We start from the raw sequence: 25997 nt of genomic DNA, 5'->3' as shown, positions 1-25997 counted from the left end.
GAAAAATATCTTATTAACCTCTTGGTTTTTAAAACACATTAACACTCTTCTGTTTTAACTAATGAACAGAAACAGTGGTTATGAGCAATGTCTTTATTAGCTAATTAACATCAACATGCAAAAATAAATGCTAAATACAAAGTCTATCATATGGTTTTGTTTCTACTACAATGGGCTGTCTGGAGAATGATAAGGATGTGATTTGTAGCTGTTAAAATTGAACGAATATTTTCTGTCATGAATACCCTAAAATTACATAATTGTCCTGCAAGGCATCTTCTTCAAAACTTTCCCAACACTTAAGGTTACCAGCTGATTTTCATGTGAATACATTCTCAAAGCAAGAAATAAGGCAGTAGCACTAAATGGTTTGATATTGAATCCTATGCACATAGTAACTAATAAACAAAGGTCCTTAACACTATGGTCAACTGGAAGAAAGACAGATACACAAGCAGCACATTGTGCCTGCAATGTTACCAGTTCTGCATTTATGCAATCTTCCTAAGATGCTTAGAGTAGGTAGGGTTTTTAGGGAAGAGAATAAACCCTTCTGTATCTTTTCAAAGGAACTCTGAATTCCTCCAGGATCAATCTTGTGTTAGCGTTCATCAAGCATCTATTCACAGAATGAATTACATTGGCCATCTTTTAAAGGCAAAGTGAGAGGATACCAAACAAAAGGGTTTGCTAACACAGATAAAGGAAGCGCACCAGAGGCCCACACCCTACTTGGACCCGGCAAGCATGCTTCCAGTTTGTTTGGCTCATGGTGATCACCACATCTGAAAGGGAAATGCATATGCACACACTCACGCACGTGTCCTTGAGGACACAGGATGGACACTCACGGGGAAGCTGCACCTACCCAGCTCCCTGATGCATGTATTACAGATTTGCATATTTAGTCCCTTCAAATAATACAATATTTCACACATGGGTATAAACGGGTGATACAGAAAACTGAAGTGAGAAGTGGCCCTTTGAGATCATCTGTATGTTTTTTTTCTCATGTGAAATGATCTGTTTGAGGAAGCATCTTCTGCTGGATGAGTATTTGAGAAAAATCCAATTATTGTTACAAAATCCAAACATTCAAAATTTGTTCCCTCCGAGTGCAACTTTTTTTTCGTTAGTCACACTTCCTCACTTTCTAAGTGTATGTTTTTGCTCACTGATCTTTGGTCGCAAGAAAAAATGCCACCAACAAGTCTGATTCCCCCCCTCCCGGCCCCCAGAGTTGCAGCATCCTTTGTCATACTCAAGATCTTTCTATAGGGCATTGCTAGAATAAACTGTGTCAAAATCCAGTGGCACTTCATTGCGTGTAAGAGGGGTTTACATAATGTAGACTTTCTCAGCTTGAGAGAAGTTGAAGACCTCTTTGGTTCTTGGGCAAATTACTCTGTCATCTTGGCGAACAGAAAGCAAAGACTGGAACAAAATACAGAAGAAAGATCAAGGATGTCTCAAACTAAAACATTCTTCTATCATTTAACTACTATAATCTTACCTGTAAACTAACTACAGAATTTAAAGAGCAAGAAAGGATCTCACAGTTCATAAATCTATACCCCAAGTTTAAAGGTAAAGGTAAAGGTTTCCCTTGACATTAAGTCCAGTCATGTCTGACTCTAGGGGGCGGTGCCCATCTCCGTTTCAAAGCCGAAGAGCCAGTGTTTGTCTGTAGACACTTCCGTGGTCATGTGGCCGGCATGACTAAACGGGACACCATTACCTGCCCGCCGAAGCGGTACCTATTAATCTACTCGCATTCGCATGCTTTCGAACTGCTAGGTTGGCAGGAGCTGGGACTAGCAACGGGAGCTCACCCCATCACGCAGATTCGAACCACCGACCTTTTGATCGGCAAGCTCAGCAGCTCAGCGGTTTAACCCGCAGCACCACCGCATCCCTCACCCCAAGTTTACTCTAGCCTAAAAGCATAAAGGCCTAGCTTTTTGATAATTTTGTTTCCAAGCACAGATTCAATTTTCACTACAATTCTGCCCTTATTACTCTTCTTATATACTTCAGCTTCAAATTCTAAAGCAGCCTGATTTGAGAAATCAAGGAGTAAACATGGACTAGCATCTTTATCGATCAGACAACTGAGCCAGAACAATTAAAAGATTTCAAGTTGCACAACTTTCAAAGATGCTGACAGAGTAATGTCAGTACATTATGGGTACATATGAAACAGAGAATAGATTTTGTTTCATGCGTTTCAGAAATCCTGCTGAACTGCTCCAGAAAGGCTTCAGCTTGGCAGAAGTGAAACCCAAACCAGTTTGTTGTTCTGGAGCAAATTTTGTTCCAGCAAAACAAAATCCAGAGTGGTCTTATGGGGTGAGTAGGATAAAACCAGTACACCTTGCTCCATTCGCTGATCTTCCCAAAAGTTTCCTTCCCTATCTCCTCCTAGCTACCTCTCTCTCTCCTCTTCCTCCACATGGTCTGGGTGCCCAAATCTCCCCAGTGCCTTCTTTCCTCAGCTCCCTTTAGCTGCCCCATGTTGCCATGTCTGTACAGAATTGGATGCAACTGTTTTCTTCAAAGTTTTAAGGTTGCATTCTACTGTCAAGCAACCTAGTAGTCAATCAGTTCTACAATTCTTGACAGGACATTCAATCCAAAAAGTGTCTTTGGGACCTCTACAGTCTGCATGCCTACAATATGAAATAAATCTCACGTTTTATAACAATTTAGAAAATGCGCAGAACTTTTCAAGGGTCTTTCAACACTAATACAGCTTCTTACTGTTTTTCAGCACTTTATAGACAGTTCCATTAATAGGTCATGAACTCTTTAAAGACCCAGCACATTTGTTAATACAATCCAAGATCAAATTAGAATGGTTCTAAGCAACACTTACATTGTATCCATACACATATCCATTTGGAAGCATCATGGGAGGATTATTTTCATTCATCACATCTCCTGAAATCTTGCAGACTAGCCGGGAGTTGGCACAATGCGCCATCGGCAGAGGCTGAGCCAGCTTATTTAGCGATTTGCTACACACAGGGCAGTCAGGATTTTTTGAACTGCCATCCTCTTTATAACATTGTCTGTTTAAAAACAAGTTAAAGAATAATAATAGGAAAAATATTTAAAATGATAAGACACTGAAGACGGAATACAGTTGTCACAGATAACTCCAGGGCTAATATGAAATGACACAGATTTTTTTCAACTTTGGCATATCAACAGCAACCAGTTGTATATAATTTGTATAGTTCTGTGTTCCCTGAAGCGACTTTAAATGTTGAGGAATCTTTAAGGAGCCCTGATATTTGATAACTCCACATGTATTATTCAGATCTCTTCATTTTTACTAAGCACAAAAAGAGACGTTTGGAATTTTGTTCAAGTGTATTACAAGGAAACATAATCTTCTAATTCATCTCCAGATGAAAGGCTGCATTTTTCGCATTCTGTATTTTTGCAGAATGCAAAGTATGAAAGCTACTTGCTTTGATTATTGTTTGAATTGAAGGCAGCTATTATCAGTACATATTTGCCATATTTGCAGTTTAGGAAAGATGTAGTCCATTAAAGAAAAGGCATAATTTTTAAAGACCAAAGACTATACATTGAAGGATACGGTGTTTTTATAGCTGAAAGCCCAGCCTGGAGTGTTATGGTAAAGACAGAGTTATTCCCCAGTTGATGCAATCTGTAGTTATCATATCTAAACTGCTGGATTAGCATCCTCCAACGAGCAGGATCCAGAAGATCCTGGGGAGAACACATAAAAAGCATAAGGTACATTGAGCACAGTTTCAAGCTATTATAATATAAATTATGTATTGCATCCACAAGACCAAATAAATAGAACACATTTAATTAAGTGTAAGGTTGGCTCTGTGCTGAGCAGTAGCCTCTTCTTACAAAACCCTTCAGCATAGTCCTTAAGAGAAACACATGATAATACCAGTCCAATACAGAAGTTCCCTTCTGTATCATTGCCTTGCAGGACAAGCTGTTCATCAGAAAAGGTGCTACCAGGCTCCTGGGTTTTTTGTCTTGCAATTCAGCAGGATTTGGCCATCTGTATAGGCCACACTAGTTCCCTCTTCTCCCCACTGCCCTGAGATTGTACTACTGACCTTTGGCAGTAAAATGGGTGAATTTGATAATAGGAGTTTCAAGATGGGAATGGAAGCAGAAGGCTTCTGAGTGTTGATCCACTGCCATCCACTCACTGTAAAATCCTGAGTGGTCACCCGAAACCATAAAATGGCAATTTAGTGGCAAATGGTCGAATTTCAGCAGTGGTATTTTGGGGCAAAAATATTTAAAAGCAGAGGCAAAAGCAGGGGAAGAAGTGAGACCCTGTGAGAAGCCCCTTAATCAGGTTTAATAAAACATTCAGAATAAAAAAAATAATCTAAATTACATTTCTGGATTTTATTCCAGAACAGGAAACTGAAATTAAAATGATTTTACATTTACTTCTTTTTGCTGCCACTTGGATAAACATCACAGAGGTTCCAGTTTAAGAACAGAACACAATTCAGAAAAGGAAGAACGAAGCATACCCTATAGGATTTTGTTTATTCATTCAGTCGCTTCCGACTCTTCGTGACTTCATGGACCAGCCCACGCCAGAGCTTCCTGTCGGTCAACACCCCCAGCTCCCCCAGGGACGAGTCCGTCACCTCTAGAATATCATCCATCCACCTTGCCCTTGGTCAGCCCCTCTTCCTTTTGCCCTCCACTCTCCCTAGCATCAGCATCTTCTCCAGGGTGTCCTGTCTTCTCATTATGTGGCCAAAGTATTTCAGTTTTGCCTTTAATATCATTCCCTCAAGTGAGCAGTCTGGCTTTACTTCCTGGAGGATGGACTGGTTTGATCTTCTTGCAGTCCGAGGCACTCTCAGAAGAGAGCATTCTATACCTGTGCTCTGTTTGTCTATTGAATTGATCTATTTTTCACTGAAAAGGTTTTTTTTTTTCATTTAGGAGATTCCTTCCGAAGTGCTTTATTCTAAAGAGAAAGAATGCAACTCATAGCAGTCCTAGCCAGCATGGCCAGTGACAAGGAATGCTGGGAGTTGCAATTCAGCAGCATTTAGAGGGCTTTTGGCTCATCCCCAAAAGTCAACTCAATATGATGCAAAAGATTTGTATGATCTGAAGAGACCCCACAGTGCCTGTTAAGCATTTTGCTTCAACTGACCGGAAGTAAACCTTTTGTAGCCAGTGGATCAACTACTGCATGTAAGATCCAGGGGTAGACAATATGCTATTTGAGGGAAGCGAATGGACCATCTGAACAGATATGGACACCCCAGAAAATTGCAAGTATAATGCAGATCCGAACATGCTTACAACTCTTCACTTATTTATTTTCAAGTCTTTAGACTAAGAATCGTGATAATCAAAACTTTTCAATTGTCATTATGGAAAACAGATCTTCATAAAAAAAATCTGCTAAAACATACAAGCAGATTAAACACTTGCCTCACTTTTTAATTATGGGTATCAGCAGGCATCTTCATGCATTATTCATCAGCACACTACCCTTAGCAATATTAACCCCCACCTTTTTCACAAAATTAAGTGGAACGTAGAATACCTTGTAAGGAGAGATGTGAGTATCAGAAGGGAAGGCCAACATGCCCATCACCTGCCGCACTTCATCCAGCTGACTTCCCTCAGCCTGGCTGAAATGTTTTCGTGCGTGTCTGAAATTCAAGACACAGAATATGGTTTCTTTCACACTCATTCTTTCATTTTGTTTTGAGGTGTTTCTGATCTGTTTGGCTCATTTTAAAGTTCTATGCACCAGTGTTTCTCAACCTCAGCAACTTAAAGATTTGTGGATGAATTCCCAGAATTCCACAGCCAGCTGGAAGCATGCTGGCTGGGGAACTCTGGGAGTTGAAGTTCACACATCTTAAAGTCACTGAGGTTGAGAAATACTGCTGTATGCAATCCAAAAAGTATTAATACCTAATCTTACATTTTCTAACCAAAATCTTATGAACTTGTGAAGTTTTTCAAATCATACCAATTTGTTGGTTTCTGAACCACAGTTTCTTCTATAAATATGCATTAAAACCATGGCTTTGCAGTGACTGGAGGGCTTCAAAACTTCTCGGAAGCACACTTGAACATCTGCTGCCCATAAAGCCCTCCTTAGTTCAAGACTTGGGTGTCTGCAGGACCCTCTTCTCCTAGAAACATTTGATCAGAGGCTGTTGTCTTCAGTGACCACGGAGGTATGCCTTCTCAGTCACTGCCCTCTCCCATGGAACAGTATCTCACCCTCCCCAACATTTGAACAGCCCCCTTTTCAATAGTGAAAACTTGGCTATTTCATCAAGCCAGGGAGGGACAATTCAGTATAAATATCCTTCCTGATAATGCATTGATTTTATTCTTCAGAGTATACCTCCTGTTTTATGTTATTATAAAGTATGCCTTTTGTTTTTAAATTTAATGTTTATTGTTCCTTTAATTCCAACTACGTATTGGAGAGTTGGAGGCTGCTCAGAGTTAGTTGATTGGAGCAGGCTACAAGTCCCACAAGTGTGCAAATAAATACATAATCATTCATGTATAGACTTGCACACTCTATTGTCGTCCCTCATTCCTTACTGGTTAACATTAAGTTTGATACCAAATGCCTGTAACATCAGAGTCCAATCTGATCAGGCCAAAACCCCATCTAATCCAGCATTCTATGTTACATGGTGACCCTACTGATGCATTCAGGAAGCTCACAAACAGGAATATTATTGCTCTGGCAATTGCTATTTATATGATTCAGACAGAGAACGCAGGCATAAAGAGCAGTAGCAGTTGAAAGTCAAATCCTCCATTCATATTTGCAATCCTGTTAAAAACCGTCTAAATCCATAGGCTGTAACCACATCTGATGGCACAATTCCACACTGAAGCAATGCTTCCTGTTATTAATCTTGAACCTCTATCAGGTTCTACTACTGTGACTGAGGTATGTCTTCCTTTACTGCTTCCTCTCTAAGCTAAGGAAGTCCAAAATTCATAATGTTTCCCCGTGTGGGATATTTTTATTGATCTTCTCTGCATCTTTTCCAGTGGACACTATCATTTTTGAGACAGAGGGACAAGAACTGCGGTATCACATCATAGATTTATCCAGTAGCATTATTACACTGGCAGTTCTATCTTCAGCTAGTTGCCTAATGATTTCTGGCATGGCATAGGACCTGGCTGCCTGTCTCCCACAGTATCTGCCCGACCAGTTTGATCGGGCAGGGCTGGTGCGTTCCGGGTTCCATCGAATAAACAATGCCACCTATCAGGACCCCGGAAGCACTCCTTCTCGGAAGCAGCACCTGCCCCTGGAATGAGGTTCCCCCTGAAATTCAAACGGCTCCCACCCTACTAGTATTTTGAAGGGCCTTAAAGACCTGGCTCTTCTCCCAGGCCTTTGGAGAGGACGACTGATGGCCCTTCCTTCCTGTTCCCCTCTGGGTTTATTTTCTTCGCCATTGATGTTCTTTTGTCTTGTGCTGTTTTTGTGTTTCTTGTATTGTTCTTTGTTTTTAAATGCTTTAACAACTGTAAACTGCCCAGAGTTGCTGGGATTTGGGCAGCATATAAATTTTAATTTTAATAATAATAATAATAATAATAATCCCCCCGTAGGGGAGAGATGGGTGATGAATAAATTTATAAATAAATAAAAATAAATAAATAAAATAATTTCTACTAATTCTACTAATTTCTTTTTAAAGGGCAACTAAGCACTGAACTAGTGTTTCCACTGAGCTATCTACCATGACTCCAAGACGGCCCTGTTAAAGAACAGGTGAAGACGGGGGTTACTGGGCCAACATGCATCTCTCCACCTTCCACAGTGTGTGTTCACACATGTTCCTTAATTCTGTGGTGTGACTGGTGTTTTGTCTGTCCTTTGTAGTGCTGGCTGCAATCCAGGCAGTTAATTCTGCATGCGAAGTTAGTTGTTTCTTCATGGGGCCTGTAGTCTTTCGGTTTACGTAGGATTCTTTGTAGTCTTTTTGTGGGCTACAGTAATACCTACTGGCTGGAGTAATCTGCTGATATGTTATATAAGCAACCAAGAACCAAGACCAGAAGGGCCTACCAGCCAGCCACGCCCCCAGAATGACCCATACGTTCGACTGGGAAGAAACACAGACCACGCAAACAGCAGAAGAGCCTGAGAGTTCCTGGAAGGCCGGGACCCATATAAAGAAGCCATCACTAGATCAATCACACTAGATACAATTTGCGATTCGCTCAGGCACCGGGTTCAAACCACGCACGGCAGACTGAAAAGGCGGATCAATCAGAACAGAGCTAGTGCCATTTCCCAACCACTAATCAATGGATACTTCCCAAGAAGCACAAACCCCACAGAATTTAAATTCCACGCAGAATACAAATTTGAAGATCAAAGACACAATAGGCACAAATAAAGCAATGAAGACTAGAGTATGTAAGTGGTTCTGAAATCTACCCTGAACAAGTTTCCGCAAACTTCTTCTAGAGAAACTGCAGTTATTTCAAATGTATAGCAATATCTGATGAAACAGATTGAATGACAGATTTTCAGATTATTTGGTAATTTGCAAATATTGAAATCAAGGGATATGATAATGTGATGTTCCTGCAGCAGCTAAAAGGGCCATTTCAAAATAATTGCTTAATCTCTTTTAAATAAGACCTTTGTAGCTCTATGAAAGAGTTTCCACCCTCTTTTGGATGTTCTGAATTTTTGCTGTGCCCTTGCCACTCAATGTTATCCGTGCTTCACATGGGTTCTATTGATATATTGTTCTTAATATTCTTGTAACTCATGTTAGTGATAAGATCAGCATAATCACTGCTGAATAACCCACAAAAGAAAATGCAGCTTTATGTCATTGGTTGATAGAATAGTTAATGCAACATTTTCTTAATTTGCCCAGAAAATATTAATCCGTATCAATTATTAAATGACAGATTTATTCAAGCCCATATCCAATATTAAGCAATGTTTACTTTCATAATGGAATTTTCCATTGCTATTGTCTCTTTATGGACAGACATGGCTCCAAGCCTGCTCCAGAAGCATCTCTTTTACCATGGAATGGCACCCACTAGCTGAATGACACCATTAGATCCCACCTCTAGAGTGGAAAACTGAACAACAGAAAACATAACCTTTGGGTGACGTCCATTTTCATTTGTCCCATTCAAAATATTATCAGAGACACCAATGTCTTATAACCTTCTCTCAGTAATTTATGATATATGCCATTTTCTATACTGGGTAACATTCCTAGATATATCAATACGGATTTTGACTTTCTTTTATGACAAAAATCTTTTCCCGCTTTTTCCTGCAGTAAAAACTTCAGCGAACATCCTGCTATCAACCTCCCCATCTGTTAGTTTTCCCTCCCTCTCTCTTATCCGTTTACCTCCAGATTCTGTATTCACTACACAATGAAAATCACAATATCTCTAGCAGAAGATAAGACTGGAAATCCTAGCATACTTTTTAACAAAGACCTTTTTAGCTCTGTTTCCAATTTAAGCTAACAGATTTTAATGCCCTTTATGGTAACCCAAAATTGAGCCTATCACAGTCCAAAAGAAACCCAATTTATAAAGCGCTAGTCACTGCTTTGCTATACTGTATTTTTTATGCAGCTACCTCCTGCCTCCCTGCCCCGGTAGACTACTACTTAAAGTTATGCCCAGATTCATTTGATAAATAAATTTGGCTTGTGACTGTTAATAAAATTAAGGAAAGAATGCCCAGTTCTGTCACTGTAAACTAGGCTATGCTGCAACTCAATTTGTTGAGAGACAAATTTCAATAGCATGACATTCCATCCTCTAGAGAGAAATCTGGAAAATTCTCCTGAAGGAAACACCACTGCTTTTGATAACAGTTATGAAAGAGCAGAAGAATAAAGCAGCATCTTTTAAAAATAACTTTCTGTGCCAAATTCATGCATGTCTTTTCATTCTCACTTTCCTATTTATGCATAAGTTTCATCGTACCTCACAGCGTCCAGCCTCTTGTTCTGTCGGATAAGTTCTATGAACTCCTGAATTCTTAGACTGAACTCCAGACAACTCTAAATTAAAGAGGAGACAAATCTTAGGCATGCCATAGCAAGATTTAGACACTTGACCTGTAATTTTATTTATGTTTATTTGGGTAACTTACCTTGAAACCAACAGAACATCTGAATGTATTTAGAACCAATATTAAAATTAATGGCATGAAATTTATTTATGCAGTTGGGTACGTTACTTCATAACTGAATCATTTCTTTTGTCAAAGGCAAATTCATAAATCCACACAGAGAAGTTTCGTTTTAAAATGTTATTACAGTAAAGTTCTACAGTATTTTCACACAGCATTTATCCAATTATTCTTTGTTCAATTTTCATCTGAAATGTTATATATATTCACTGAACAATCTTCTCTCAGGAACCTCTTCATACAGAAATTATTTCTAAAGTATTCCTAATATTACTTGTTTATCATATTACCAAAAAAAATCTTGATTCATCTTTAAGCAAGCCAATAACATTTGTAGATTTAGCAAAACTGAAACAGTGAGATTTAACAGACAAGGATTATCTGTATGGCAACTATTATTATAGTAGCGTCAAACTACTCATTTCCTCAACGTTGTTCACTTTCACCTAGGCAATTTGTGAAATACACAAATCAACTACCATTTTAATACTTAACCTGGTCTTTCCTTCACAGAAAGCAATTTCAAGATGGCATGATGTGCCTAGCCAGAGGTGGGACCTCTCTTTCTCTAACCCTCAGGACAACAAAGATGTCACCCCAACTCATTATTCTGGCCTGACTTCTGCATACCGGTTCAAGACTGCAGCTTCTAATATACATTGTCTGGGGATACTAGAACCCTCTTGAGGCCTGGCAGGAGTGAGAAAATTTGGGCGCAGAGAGTTTTATGCTCTCTGGTGTGATAATCAAGAACCAAGTACATAGCATTTTTGCCCTGTATACACTGAAGCTGTGTTCGGTGTTTCTCGTGACTCTCTGTAACTGGAGAACATAAACACAACTTGCGCGGAGTATAAAAACTAGTCGGCATAGCTCTAATAAAGTGTTCTAGCCTTAATAAAAGTGACTCTATAGCATTTATCTGTTCCTCTATGTAGGAAAAATTAAGGCTCATGAACGCATGCAGTGCTCCCAAGTGTGTCCTCCAGCTGGGTTGTCCACCAGAATGGGTGGACTGAAATAGCGTAAAATCTCTGAAAGTTGGACTTAAAGGCCTCACATTCCCTTTTCTCCACATTTTGTGAAAAAACTTTACAACACTAAATAAGATACCAAAATTCTCTCTTCCCAGATACAGGAAGTCCTCACTTACCGACTACTTGTTCAGTGACCATTCGAAGTTGTGATAGCATTGAACGAGTGGTACTTATGGCCAGTCCTTGAAGTTCTGGCTGTTGTACTACCCCTGCGGTCACATGATCACAATTTGGGCACTTGGCAACCAGCTCGCACTTATGAGGCACCCCTCAACTGCACCCCCGCACTCCTTACCTGGGATTCCTGCTGCTTCCCATTTAATGACCCGCACTCTTGGGGTTACGACAGCAACCAGGACTGCCAGGATTGTCATCACTAAGCGATGCAGTCACATGATGTTGCACTTTACAACCTCATTGCTTAGTGACAGCAATCCCGGTCCCAACTGCCATTATAACCGGAGGACTACGTGTACATAATTATGATTCAGAAAGCTATTACGCATTAAAAATAGCACTGCACATAGGAAATTAGTTATTACAATTCCTACATGCAGTTAGATTATGCTCTTGTAAAACAGGTTTTACAACTCACAGAACTTGCAAAGGAGAGCTAGTGTGCTGTGGTGGTGAATAGACAGCTATGAATCAAGACACACTGTCTGAATCTCACCTCTGCCCAACATTTCCTAAGGAGCCAGAGGCAAGCCATTCTCGGCTTCAGTCTCTTACCTGCAATACCAATTTATCTTACAGGGCTGCTGGGAGAATAATATCCACAGAGCAAATGAACAATAAGGTTTTGCACTCAGTATTACATGATTAACTTCTAGCTAAAGCACATTACTTTCTTCAAAAGAAAACAAATTTATTGTACAAAAGTAATTATCTTACTATAAAACTAAAGGTCTTATGCTGAACATGTTACCCATCTTCCTTGTATGCTTATACAACATTCCATGTGTTTTCAAAATAAGTTCACATAGTCCTTTTCAAATATTTATCTTCCTCTATCTTAGTTAAGATAATTTAGTAAGTGTAACCAAGTTAGTGGGTTTCATGATAATGATAAAAGTTAATCCACAATCCTTTTGCTTGAGTGTGGAATTTGTATCTCCTGTTTTCTTTCTCGTATCATTTCTCTAAAACAACTCTCTTGACTGATACTAGTCATTTTCCCTCATTTACCCATATTCAAGCATATGACCAACAAAGGTTACGTTCAATCAACATTCTGCAGCCACCCTAAAAGACTGTATATACCTTCATTTTCCTGAGCCTAGACTTGTTATCATGACACCAAGCTAAACAAGTCATTGTTTCTTGTCTTTCCAGGGATTCTTCTACTTCTTTGGCAGTTAAGAACATCTCAATATTTACCAGGTCCTAGAAAAACAGGAAAGCACAATTATTCATTTGAGAAACTACATCACTCGCATTTATGGAAACATCATGAGATCTACATAACTAAAGACTTTTGTTCAAAACAGAAATCAAAATATTGGAGACCAGATTTAAATGAGCCACTGCAGATATTTGCATCAGGCTTCCAACAAATATTACTCAATGGTTCCATTATTTAAGAAGTGGTTCCCTTGACTCACAGCTCCTGATATGCCCATGAAGCAAACTTGGCAAGTAGTTTGCCACTGCCATCATCCATAATTTTTGTTTTTAAACCTCCCAGTCCAGATACAGATCTGCCATTTTCTGGGACTCTCTCATCCAAGAACTAGCTAGGTCCATGGCTGTTCTGAGATCCCTGTTATAACTGCAACAGTATATGGTGCATGAAAAGGCATAGGGGACCTGCTCTTTTAAATCCACTCACTGTCCCCCAAGCAGTACAGAAGCTAATAAGCGGGAAAACACCAACGTTTTAAATGGCTGCAGATAAATAGATCACCCCAATACTGCAGATGTGGCAAGAGGAAGACATATGAGGGAGGGAAGGGCTCAGGGCAAAGCATAATGATGCCCCATCTTGAATGGAGTAAACTGACTCCTGAAGACTGAGAATTAACTTACTCTTCTTTTAGAAGAATTTCTCCTCAGAATTTACAGGAGGACAGAAGGCATCACAGGAGCATCATCATACTGTATTGACTGAGCAGAAAAGAATAGAAGTCTATTTCAAAAGGGTAGATTGCTCATGGCTGAGTTTATAGGAAGTCTGCCAACTTGGATGCCTCCCTTCCAAGCAAGATGACAACAACTTTGGAATTGCTGTTTAATAAAGGACTTTCTTAACAAAGGACTCAACTTCTCCTAAAAGAGTAAGTTATTTCTCAGTCTTCAGGAGTCACCTTACTCCATTCAAGAAGGGGCATCATTATTCTTTGCCATCAAGTCTTCCCTTTTCACAAAACTCCATCAAGCTTGAATTTGTCAAAACTATTTTGTCATACTTCATGCTGGACTCCACTTACAGCAACCCGAGAGCCATATCAGGCTTTGTCCTGCACCTCAAGAGCTACAAAAGAAAAATGGGTCTGGGAAGGAAGGGAAACTAAGTTTTTAAGATTGTTGACTTAAGCCTAGCATTTTGTTCCCGAAAAACTCCTCCACCCCTTGGTGCCAGTGAGCTGCATGCAGCCCATAGTTATTGCGCTCCTCCTGTCTGAAATCCCATCCTACTCCAGAATAGTTGAGCCACAGAAGAAATAGCAGAGGGAGACAGTTCACCAGTCTTCCTTCCTTCCTCTTTCCAGCCCTGCCTCCCCCTTGCCTCTTCACATACCAGCGGTGTGGGACCCATGCAGATAGGGGTAAGGAAAAGATCCCTACAGAGAAACAATGCAGATGGGATCTCGGATTGTGTTTTTACTGCAGCACACGTGGTCAAGGGGAGGTTTCACTTCTTTGCACTGAATTGGCTGGAAAGTGCCAGACCTATGGAGATTTGAATCATCTCATGAGTAAATGCCCAAATTTGTCTAAGCCTTGATTTCATAGCCCCACACCCACACCCACTTCCCAAGAGCTCAGACAATTAAGGAAATCTCCAATATCTGACACCAGAGAGTTGAGTTTTATAACCTGTTAGTCTTCACACCTCGATGGGCCCGGATGTCCAACTTTCAGCTCTTTTAGACTCTGGGATGACTGCTAACTTCATAGATAAAACGGCTGTGTGGCCACTGGGCTTGCCCATACAACGCCGGAAAAGCCTATGCAAGTGGAGATGACTGATGACAGACCCTTCAACTTGGGCCACATCCTGCAATGTATGGCTCCTCCGTAACTAAGAATAAATGGCCATGAAGAACTCTTGCTGATTGCTTCCTTGCATGTCCCAACTGTCTTGGGCACAGACTGGCTACACACATATAATCCTGATATTTGCTGGGAGCAAGGAGCTCTTTCCTTTCCTTTCAACAATACCAACAGCACCGGTTTCAGGTGTTGGATTCTTTTCCTCCTCTCCCTCACACATCTCTTTACTTGCCAAAAAAGGAGATTTTGCAGATGTTTTAGGAGGAAAGGAAGCAGTGACCCTGCCTCTGCATCAGGTGTGTGACTGTAGTATCAACTTGCTATCCAGAGCAAAGATCCCAGCCAAACAACAAGATTCCATGCCTACTGAAGAGTTAGCAGCTTTAAGGGAGTTTCTAGATCTTAAGAAAGGATTTTTTGCCCCTCTTCATCTCCTGCATCTGTGCCATTTTTTAAATAAAAAGATAATTCTCCTTTAAGACCTGTTCATGTAACCATTGAAGATCACTACCCACGGCCCCTTATTTTGGATTTGCTGCATGGCCTACAAAAGGCATGCATTTTCACTAAATTGGATTTGACAGAAGCTTACGATTTAATCCAGATGAAGGAGGGGCATGAATATTTAACAGCCTTTGTAATGAAAAGTTTGAATACACAGTCATGCCTTTTAGCCTAGTTAAGTGCCTTGTGTTTTTTACCAAATTCATGAATGAGATATTCTCAGATATTTCAAACAAAGATGTGGTAGTTTACCTGGATGACATTTTTTGTTTTTTTAAAGAAGATCCTTCATTTCATCTATTCACATCAGAAATGTGTTATAGCACCTAAGCAAATACAAGCTCTTTGCTAAGTTGGAAAAGTGTGCATTTGATCTACCGGCCTTGGACTATTTGGGTTACTGGATCACTGGAGAAGGGGTGCAATGGATCCTGCAAAGGTGCAATCCATTATTATAAGGCAAGTATCTAGAAATACTAAATATGTCCAATGTTTCTGGGGCCTTGCCAACTTTAACAAATGTTTCACTCCCGATTTTTCCAAGCGCACAAGACAGCTAACTCCTCTAAACTTCTGAAAAATGAGTGCCAATTTAAGTGGCTTACTCAAGAATAAGCAGTTTTTCACACTGAAAATTGTTTTTTTCCTCTAGCTTCTGCTCTACTGTCTGGATCCCAGCTGTTTTGTTAATTATGTGATCTCAGATCACTGCTCTCAATTTACAACTAGGTTCTGAAAAGCCTTCTTCTAATTACTCAACATTCATATTCATCTGTCATCATCTGGAGACAAATGGGCAGACAGAGAAGATTAACATTACCCTAGAACAGTATTTCTTATCAACAGGCCAATTGGTCTGAACTGTTGCCATTAACAGAATGTGCACATAACTACTCTGCATTCCTCAATCAGCCCGTCTCCCAAGCAATTTATGGCAATATCCCATGCTGTTTGCCCTCCAGAACTTCTGTCTCTATGGTTTCTTGAGGCCCTGATATTCTCCAAGGGAGACAGGCAGCGCAACTCATGTTAAGGGAGCAGCTGGATTTGGCCAAGGTATATTCAGGCAGCAGATGCCCATAGGCAGGAAAGTGCCAAGACAATGTAGGGAATTTGGTATGACTTATCTTCCTCCTGCCTATCCAAGAAACTAGACTCAAAGTTTATCGGCCCCCTCCCTGTGACTGCTCAGATCAGCCCAGCAGCCTTCCACTCACAACCATCTGCCACTGTCTGCTGCAATGAAAATACACCTGGTGTTTCACTGTTCTCTCCTTATGCAGCAGGGATCTCCCTGTCCTTGCATTCAACATCTCCCCATTTCTGGTAAACAGGGAAGAGGAATAGGAAGTGAAAAACATTTTGGATTCTAGATCCAGGAAGCGAAGGTTAGAATATTTAATTCCCTGGAAGGGCTACTCCGAAAGACCATGAGAAGCAGTGGTGGATGTACACACACCCCAACTTTTTCACCGATTCAATGTGAAATGTCCACGCAAGCCTCATTCCTAAGAACTGCCTCGTGCTGCACCAGTTTTTGACTGGAAGTCTTTGAAAAAGAAGAGGGCTCTGTGCTCCCTGCCATGCTGGCCTCAATCTTCTGTTTCAGACATGGATACTCAACTCTCAATGGAAGGGGTACACTCCAGTGTCATGAGTTCTTCCATTTCAGACTTCTCTGTTGATCTTGCATGTCTGACCCTGCTTTGAGGGCTGGAAGATGCAGGGCCATCACTCCCTGCGCATTCCATGGCAGAGCAGGAGAGAGTGCCTGAGGGGGGACGTAGTATGATGGAATGTCTAACAGGCCCTGGTAACATGGTGGACGGAGCAAGGTTGTCACGGGAGGAAATAGGGCCCTTACAGGACAGTTTCCCAAGTCCAGGGGTGGAAGAAAGTATGAGAAAAAAACCCAGAGTAACTCTGCCTTAATTACAAAGTTATGAGTTGATTCGGAGATTTCTTTTAACAGGTTTTCAAGTTTCTGTTATAATACCCTACTACTGATAAAGATCTTTCCAGAAATCCAAAGGGTTCTTGTTTCCTGAAGCTGCCTTCCTTCAAAGGCTTGCCAGATAAAAATTAAAAAGATATAGCTGTTTATTATTCCTGTGTTAAATAACGGGAAACAATGGGTTCTGTGTTTTTTACTTAATGCCATCCATTAATAAGAAATCAGAGATCAGTTCAGACTGCAGTCATTTTAGAGTTGAGGATCCAGGTCAGATGGTCTTTTTGCAATTTCAATCAGTAAATGCATATAAGCCACTTAAGATATGCCATCCAACTGCAATGACTAAAATATTGCCTCTGCCTGCATTCTTTTAACTCTAGTGACTAAGCCAAGATTATAAATTGCACATTAGAATTCCATTTGACTGAATAGTTTAAACATAACAGGAAATGAAGAGCTGCTTTTGTGACTGCCCAGAATTAATTTGCCTAGGGCAAATGTTCTATTGCAAATGTTATTTGCTATTACATTTGTAGAGAACATGAAAAAAATGACCCTGAACATTTCAACTTTCAAAGAAAAACTATAGTATGTTAAAGAAACATCCTTTATTCCAAATATAGTTCAAGTGGAATGGGATCTTCAAATAAATCCTTTGTACCAGTGTTCTCAATGATTATTTTGAGCTGTGCAAAACATTAGGATGCACCAATCAAGCAGGCAGAATAAACTAGTAAAATTCACTGTACTGAAGAGAGTATGCCATTCTTAATATAAGAATACAAATAAATTGATTTCAGCCAAACTCAAAATATGCTTTATATGCAGGAAAATAAACTGTACAAAATGAACAGAAAGGAAATTGTTACAAGTTATCTGAGCAGCATGGTATAGAAAAAAATTAAAAGGATTTCTAGGTAGGCTGGTTATCACTTCCTGCCATACCATTTCAGGGTGTAGATGGGAATTCTGTAGTTGCTATGCAGTACAAAAACTTCCTTGAGTTTAGAAACCTTTTTTTTTCAGTGAAAGTGATTCTTGCCACTTTCCAGGCACCATCTAATAAAGCAGCACTGCTACAATAACCCAACTTTGTAACAAGTACCAACCTCAATGCCACTTTGCCTGGCTAGTTTTACAGCAGTATTGTAATAGCCACACCGCAAGAGATGCTCCACCATCATGCGATCCATTCGTTTTTTCTTCCACATATTTGCAGCAGCTGGCTGATCGCTACTATGTTCTTTAAGATGCTCAATTCTGCGTTTGCATAGTTTTGCGCTTTCATCTTCGGCCTGGATTGACTCTACTGCCTATACAAGGAAAACAGTTATTCAATCAGATCTTAATGCAGAACAGACCTTTCTATTCCAAACATGAAGTAGTCATGCTGGCCTGCAAAATGAAGGAAGCAATATGCATTTATACACTTAATTACCCATATAAAATCTAGCATAGTTTGAAAAATAATCACTATAGTCACACAAAACTGAACAATATCCCAGCCACTTCTACCATCATTTTGTGCACATTTGTTTATGCATATGCTTGCAGCAGTGAAGGCATAGGAAAAATCAATTGTTATGCATCTGACATGCAAACATTTATTAGGGAAGCTAAGATTCTAGCATAACACAGCTTACTTGCGTAATCAATACCTTTTAACTTATCTCATTTGCTCTCTTATTCCCTCAATCACAGAACACTCACTGGGCCTCTTTTGGAGAAAAACAATTACACCCTTCCCCATCTAACACAATTTTACTGAAGTATGGTTTTTTGTTGGACAATAGTCCAGAATGAATATGCCATATTCACTGACTTCAACGGAACATTATGCCGTAAAACAAACAAATACGGATGAGAATTTTTCTGATTGATGAGAGGCACATATAAATCCAAAATGGCTTACTTCCATTCTTGATCTGCATGGCTTTTCCAAGGGACATGCTATTCTTTAGATCCAAAGACAAAAAAGGCACTCAAATCTCTGTTGCTAATTCCTCAAAGAAGCTGCAGCTTTTCCTGGGCCCACACAGTATCAACACGATCCCAGGAAAACACATGTTTGAGGTAAGGGGGAGCCTAGCAGATATCACATTCCCTTAATCATTTGCTTAAAGCAGCAAAGAGGCTCTGCAAATGCCATGTTTTTCAGAATCAGGATGCGTGACCTAGATTAATCCCAGGGGAATGTTAAGTAGTTCCCCTAGAGTGGAAGATCAGGAATCTGTCCAGCAGGTACTGTTTTGCTATTATAGACAGTGCCAATGAATATTTGTTAAAAATAAAATAATGTTGAATTTTTTTACAAAAATACCCTAAATTGCAAAAAAGCTTCATCTGAGATCTTGCAAGATTTTGCTTATTCTTAAAACATTTTTAAGGTTTGTTTTTCAAAAAATTGGAAACTCAATCCGGGGGACCCGCAGGCATCGTGATAACATATAACCTCTAATCTGGAGCAAGAACTGGCACACTGTAGATCACTTTCTTTTTATTACTAATATGTGCCTAAAGTGAACCCAGATTTATTTCTGACTGAGTGCCCTCTCAGCTGAAGGATTGGATTCATTCACTGAACAGTCACTCAAGATAATATGCAACAAAGACATATGGTGTCCAAAACAATGTCTTTTTGTCTTGAAAAGCAAAAACTTAAAACTCCCAGATGAAAACAGAATTGGAAAAATCGAAAACTCAAAACAATAAAATGATGCAGGAAAAATTTACCTTCCGTTTCAGAACACTGAGCTTTTCAACCACTCCATCAAGGAGACTAACCACAGAATCCACAGCTGGGCAGCTGCTCAGGGTCTTCTCTAGCTCTGCTACAACCATGGTCACATGGCTAGTTTCTCGATCAATGTTTTTCTGAGCGGCTCGGAACCGTTTGTTCAATGTTTCATAAGGTACCTTCAAAAAACAAACAATCTTTTGATATTTATATACGGTCTTCAAGCTTCGACTGTTATCTTTAACCAAGAATTGCTCGCTTGCTTATTTATTTGTTTATTTGTTTATTTATTTATTTTCTATCCTGCCTTTATTATTTTTCTAAATTACTCAAGGCAGTGAACATACCAAATATTCCTTCCTCCTATTTTCCCCAGAACAACAACCCTGTGAGGTGAGTTGGGCTGTATGTGTGTGACTGGTTCAAGGTCACCCAGCCTGCTTTCATGCCTAAGGTGGGACTAGAACTCACCGTCTCCTGGTTTCTAGCCCGTTGCCTTAACCACTAGACCAAACTTATCAAGTACTCTCAAGATGGGATTCACTTATTTAAAATATTTATACACTACCTTTTAATAGAATTATCTTAGAATTATCAAGTTATTTGTAATTTTGTTTGCACTCACACTGATTCTACAAATTTGTTTATGTTAGAAGGAGTAAGGGTTATAAAAAGACTTAGTACTAGTACCTGTGTTCTAGTTATAAATAGCACCGGAACTGGAAAATAATAAAAGACAAGAAATTTAACCAACTGCTTATCTATAGCCCCACTGGCTTAAAACACACACAGACACACACACTCACACATACCAAAATAGCACTCCAGGTTTATGTTACTGGTGGGGGGGGGGGTAAGGAGCAACAGTCCCTCAAGTACTCAATGAATAGATGTTTATATAAACAGTATTTCTGAAGATATAAGGAAAGAGTGAGTCATGTTTTCCCACAAGCCTTTGAACTGAAATTCAATACTCCTACTATCCACCTAATGAATGTGCGAGGTTATCAAAAAAAATCCTTCACATACCAAAATACAATCAACTGACAACACCTGGTGCCAGATCCCTTCTCCCAAGACAAAAAAATAATCATACATCACAGTCTTGGAGTTAATCTAACCTGGCATGTTTTTGCATCATAATGGCATGATGTTACATCAATACAGAGGTATGGTTCAGACTTCTCCAACTACAGTACTATTCAGCAGAGTCGTACATAGGTAGTTCATAAACCAGAATCCATAGCATCTTCCTCCACCTAGCGCCCTCCCATTAGCTCCAACCAGAATATCCAGTCTTTAGGGATAATGGCACTGGAGCTCAAAACATCTGCAGGTCTCCATGTGGTGAAAGCTGCATGCCAATATTGTCTACCCTTGCTAGTATCACAACAAAGAGATATCCCATAAATACAACCATAGAATGCACAGAGAAGAGTATGTAGCCTGAAATTAGGACAATGGAGAAAAGAATATGTTATCTGCTGGTATTGCATTAACCCTAAAATAAATAGGATTGCCACTGGCTACTTAAAAATGGATATTTAGAAAGTTTTCGTGTCACAAGCATTTAATCAATATGGCCAATGAAAATAAATACATAAAATATTTTTTAAATTATCACAATAGCATTTCCATATTATGCAGATTTAAAATCAAAATCTAATTTGGAGAACACATATTCCTGATGATCATCCCATGCCCCGTGGTTAGATAATTCTTCCCAGCAAATTCACATAGATGTCAAAATGCATAGGAGACAAAAATCAATTTCATGAGGCTCCATTGGCAAAACAAACAAACAAACAAACAACCAAGCACAACATAGAGTACCAAGGAATGCAACAACCATTACATAAATGCCAACTCAACCATGGGAAAAAAGAAAAAGAAACTCAAGATAACTCCACCTTGATTCGTTTTGATATAAGAAAAGGCAGAGGGATACTCTGACAAGCTTTCAAGATTATGTTTTTATCATACATAGAGTTCAAGTTGTTTTTATGTTGTCTGCTCCCTGAACTGACCTACCTTGAGGGGCCAACCTATGCCATCACAAAGACTTCCCCCACAAAGAAAAGCGGAACCAGCACAAACAGCTTGCCCCATCCCACAAGGTATCTCGGAAAGATCCCAGGATCAGTTATATGAAAACCTACCAAAAGATCAAAAGGAAGCAACATACTATTCCCTGAAAAAAATCTACAAGGACAGTAGTTAATAACCTTTTGGCAGCTAAAGGCCAAATCATATTTTTGCTGGGCTGAGAGCTGGAGCAAGTAGACATGACATACAGGACTGAGATATTTTCCCTGCGTTTTGAGGGAGAAGCATCAGGATATTTTGAAGTTATATCAGGATTTATGTTTATAGGTTCTGTACGTTTCAAAATGTTAATAGATTATGCAACTCATATCCAGCTAGCAAGGAATTCTTGGGAGTCACAAGTTGCTCATTTCTACAGCAAGGCAGTTCTGGACTCAAATCTAACATAGAAAATACTTTGATTTGTTACCAGATCGGCTACCGTGGCTTCAATCTTCTCCTTCACAATAAATGACCCTTACTAACTGCCACCCACACAATGGCATTTGGGGGGATTTTACTGAATATTTTGGCTCAATAGTATGGAGTAAAGGGGCAAGCAGTCAAGCAAATATATATGCAAATTTAAGGAGTTAGCCAAGTAAGACACAGTAGTAAAATGAGGGGTTATGAGTGACATTGATACATAAATGTAGCCACTAGAAACCCAACAAAATGTATGAGAACTACATTATGCATTCCAGGACTTCTGAGTAGGATGTTTATAGTATGGCTGTATGCATGCCTAAATAAATAAAGGTAGCCTAGAGAAAGTTCATTTTGTATAAACAGGAATGTTAGTATAATTAAGAAAAACTAAACAAAGAGGATTCAGTAGTTTGTTGTTTCCTGAACTTCACATTCTCATATCCAAGACTACAATAATTGGAAGCAGGTAATTCTGATTGTAAATATCATTTAAACTGATCACAAGGAAGTATCTTAAGAAAGGTCTTAAAGACTCTTTTCAATTATCTGCACTCAATATTCAGTCACTGCTGAAGTTATGAATGGTAATGATCAAGACCTGAAAAAATCTATTTCTTTGCATTCATTTCTATTCCTACTGTGTGGAGTATACAGGCTACACACTATTGTTAAAAAGGAAAGGAGAAGCATATGCTTAAGTGGAAAAAAAATCAGCTTTTTTCACTTACTTGTTTCATACGAATACAAAAAAGTTGTAATTCTTTGGCATATTTTACTTGACATCATTATTCATTCCCAGCTCTATTATGAATTTGGCTTGTATGGTGGTTTGAGGGTTTTTTTTTTGTCAGAACCTATTCCTGTCTCCTGCAGAATTTGATTAGTTCAGTCTGATTCATATTATTTCAAGAGGCAAATCAGCAGGGATTCAGATATGTATCTCTCCACACATCCCCCATCCTCTCAAACACCGTTGCTTCCTGCTGAACTACAATTCCTTCCATTCCCCATTCCACCAGTGTTGGCCTTACTCAATTGGAAGGCTGGAAATTTAGATATACCTGAAAGGTCATAGGCTTTCAACCCCTCTCCTCCCTTTTGGGCCTTTTTATTCCTAACAAATCTATTTTTAATCAACTGAAGCTCAACTTCTTGGAACCTTAAATTTTATATCAATTGTTGGCTGGTAGCAAATATACCATTCTGGCTAAAGAGCAAGGGAAAAATATTTCAAATACATACATCTTGAACAAGGTATATGAGTAGGTGACTGCCATGCAACTCCCGGCAGTTTTACAAGACTTCTCCAATCTTCTAAATACATTCAAATCTTATGTCTGGCTTTTGGGGAGGCCCTCCAACAGTTAAAGGTCCCTTGAAGACTGGACTATAATCGCTGTTAATTCTGCAGGACATTTTGTGGGTCCTGAAGCCATCAGATATACTATCATTAAAATCAGCTTTGGAGATAAGGAATGGGGGCTATTGTGCTGCAGAAATTCTATTTTCATCTGAATTATCAGCTCCAGAAACCTGCACCAGAGAACTACTGCTCTCACCCTCAATAGATACACTAATCAATGGTTTCCAGAGCAGTAATTTCAGAGCCTGAAGGCATTCAACCTCTTAAATTGGGGCACCTGGGATTTGGAGGGTAGAGTCACCAATATGCTGATAACAGATTTCTTTCCATAACAACATTGAGGAAATGCTGAAAAGAGCTCTTTGGACCAGGCATCATCCTAATAGATTGAAAGAGTCTCAGTCAGTAGTTTCATCTGATCTGAAAAATGATAAGAGGCCTGCTCTCAATACAGCTGTACCTCTTAAGTCCCACTTTGGAAGCTCTTTCCACAGGGAGACCAGGCACCACCCCAGGAAAATGCCCCACCTCACCCAGAGCATGCCAGTTTGAGAGCATTTCACTTGGATATAAAATTGGTATGGCAGTGTTACACAGAGAGCCAGTTTGGTGTGGTGGTTAAGGCACAACGCTAGAAACCAGGAGACTGTGAATTCTAGTCCTGTCTTAGGCACAAAGCCAGCTCATGACCTTGGGCCAGTCACTCTTGTTCAGCCCCAGGAAGGAGGCAATGGCAAAACACTTCCAAAAAACCTTGCAAGAAAACTGCAGGGACTTGTCCAGGCAGTTGCCAGGAGTCAACACTGACTCAAAGGCGCATATACACACACAAAAATCATTACACAGCTGAGTATAATACTATTATAAGAAACTCAGCTAATCAATTTTTTCTTAATTCATAATTAAGACATAGGTAGCAAGCTGTACTACAGTGGGTGCCAATGTGGTGTCACGACTCAGGTGAGTTCCAGTCCTCCCATAGGCATGACAGTCGGCTGAGTGACTGTGGGCCACTCCCTCCCTCTCAGCCCAACCCACTTCACAGGGTTGTTGTTGTGGGGAAAACAGGTGGGAGCATTAGACGTATCTGCCGCCTTGAGTTATATATAAAAAAGGTGGGTTATAAATCTAATACTGACGACGACGACATGCCTAGCCGACTGCCCATCGAAATACCCTCCCATGCAGCCGGCAGAGCGGAGGGGCCGGCTCAGCCCGCTTCTTCCCCAAGGCAGTGAAGGGGCCGCTCCGCCCTTGACCCCATTTCCCTCTCCAACGCCCCACATCAGGACCAGACCGCTGGGAAGACCTGCCTCGGGGCTTCCTCCCACTCGGGGATCCTGCGCGGGGGGGAGGGAGGCCCCCAAAGGCCTCCCTTCCCTCCCCCACAAAGGCCGAGCGCCGCGGAAGCGCCGGCAACCAATGCATCCGCCATGCATGGCGGGCGGGCGGGCGGGCGGGCGGGCGGGGGGAGAGAAAGACCTCCTCCCGCCTTCGGAGGAAGGCAGCCGAGACAATGAGCAGCCGGGCCCCGGTACGAGAAGGGATGCTCCATCGGGGGCCGGCCGCCTCCCTGCCTCCCTCTCGGTTCCGGGGAGGAGGCCGGCCTGGCCGCCGCCAGGGGAGGGGACGGGAGGTGCCGGGTGAGCCTCCCGGGGCTGAGGGGGCGGAGGGCACCCACCTTGAGCGTGGGGTACTCCTGCACCTTCAGCGTCATGGAGAGCTGAGCCGCCGACTCCTGCACCGCCATCTTGGACCGAGCGCCGCCGCCGCCGCCGCGGCAGCAGCAGCGCCGCTTCCGGCCTCTCCCAGGAGCCTCCGGGGCCGCGCGCGGCGTAGCGCGCCGCTTCCGCCTCCCCGCCCGGGTCCTTCTGACAGGAGCCGTCTCACCCGAGCAAGAAGTCGAGAAACACCCCCTCGGGTTCCCCCCCTCTTCCCAGCCCCGAATGGTTGGCTCCGTTTTGGGGCAGCCAGCCAATCGGAGGGCTCGTTAGAGGAGGGAAGATTGGGGAGACTTTGCAAACGCCGGCTTGATTGGAAGAGAGGGAGGGGTGGGGTTTACGCCGCGGGGCGCGGCTCCACTGACGCGGCTTGCCTAGACCAAACCATTGCACGGGGGGGGTTCTCCTGTCGGCCAATCCGAGGTGGATCGTTGGGGGGTGGGCGGGGCTTAGGAACAGCCTGCAAGGCGGTTCTTTCAACTTGCTTCGCCTGCAGAAAGCGATCTAGCGGAGCCGGCAGCGCGGCGGGATTTAACTTCTCGTCTTCCTTTTCCTGGAGAGAAATCCTAACCTGGGTTCCCACAACATGCTTTACGCGTCTCTTGAGTTTCTCTATTTTTTCTTCTGGGTTCACACGGCAGCCTTAACCTGCTTTGTGGGTTTCCCTTTTTTTCCCCCCTGGATTCGCACGACGCGAGGAGCCCCAAGGAAGCGAACCAAGGTTATCCC

The 25997-nt window shown here is 41.1% G+C and overlaps 1 protein-coding gene across 3 annotated transcripts; it reads right to left on the bottom strand.

The window, feature by feature from the left end:
* Positions 1-78: 78 nt before the first annotated feature.
* Positions 79-25376, bottom strand: MAEA (macrophage erythroblast attacher, E3 ubiquitin ligase). 3 transcript variants are annotated; one of them, XM_063304591.1, is made up of 9 exons: positions 25229-25376; positions 19667-19849; positions 18043-18246; positions 12523-12645; positions 10015-10091; positions 5585-5693; positions 3608-3741; positions 2876-3071; positions 79-1434 (listed from the first exon to the last, which is right to left on the bottom strand). In XM_063304591.1, the coding sequence occupies exons 1-9, from the start codon at positions 25295-25297 to the stop codon at positions 1339-1341; spliced, it is 1191 nt and encodes a 396-aa protein (XP_063160661.1). In that variant the 5' UTR covers positions 25298-25376; the 3' UTR covers positions 79-1338. The 3 variants fall into 3 exon arrangements, with proteins under 3 accessions (XP_063160661.1, XP_063160662.1, XP_063160663.1); XM_063304592.1 differs by lacking the exon at positions 25229-25376 and adding an exon at positions 23427-23446; XM_063304593.1 differs by lacking the exons at positions 79-1434; positions 3608-3741 and having other exon boundaries at positions 2926-3071.
* Positions 25377-25997: the final 621 nt, after the last annotated feature.

This window comes from Candoia aspera, chromosome 5 (genome assembly GCF_035149785.1).
Source record: "Candoia aspera isolate rCanAsp1 chromosome 5, rCanAsp1.hap2, whole genome shotgun sequence".
NCBI classification, from domain to species: Eukaryota; Metazoa; Chordata; class Lepidosauria; order Squamata; family Boidae; genus Candoia; species Candoia aspera.
Note: the sequence above shows the minus strand (reverse complement) of the source record. Positions and strands in the feature narration are given on the sequence as shown.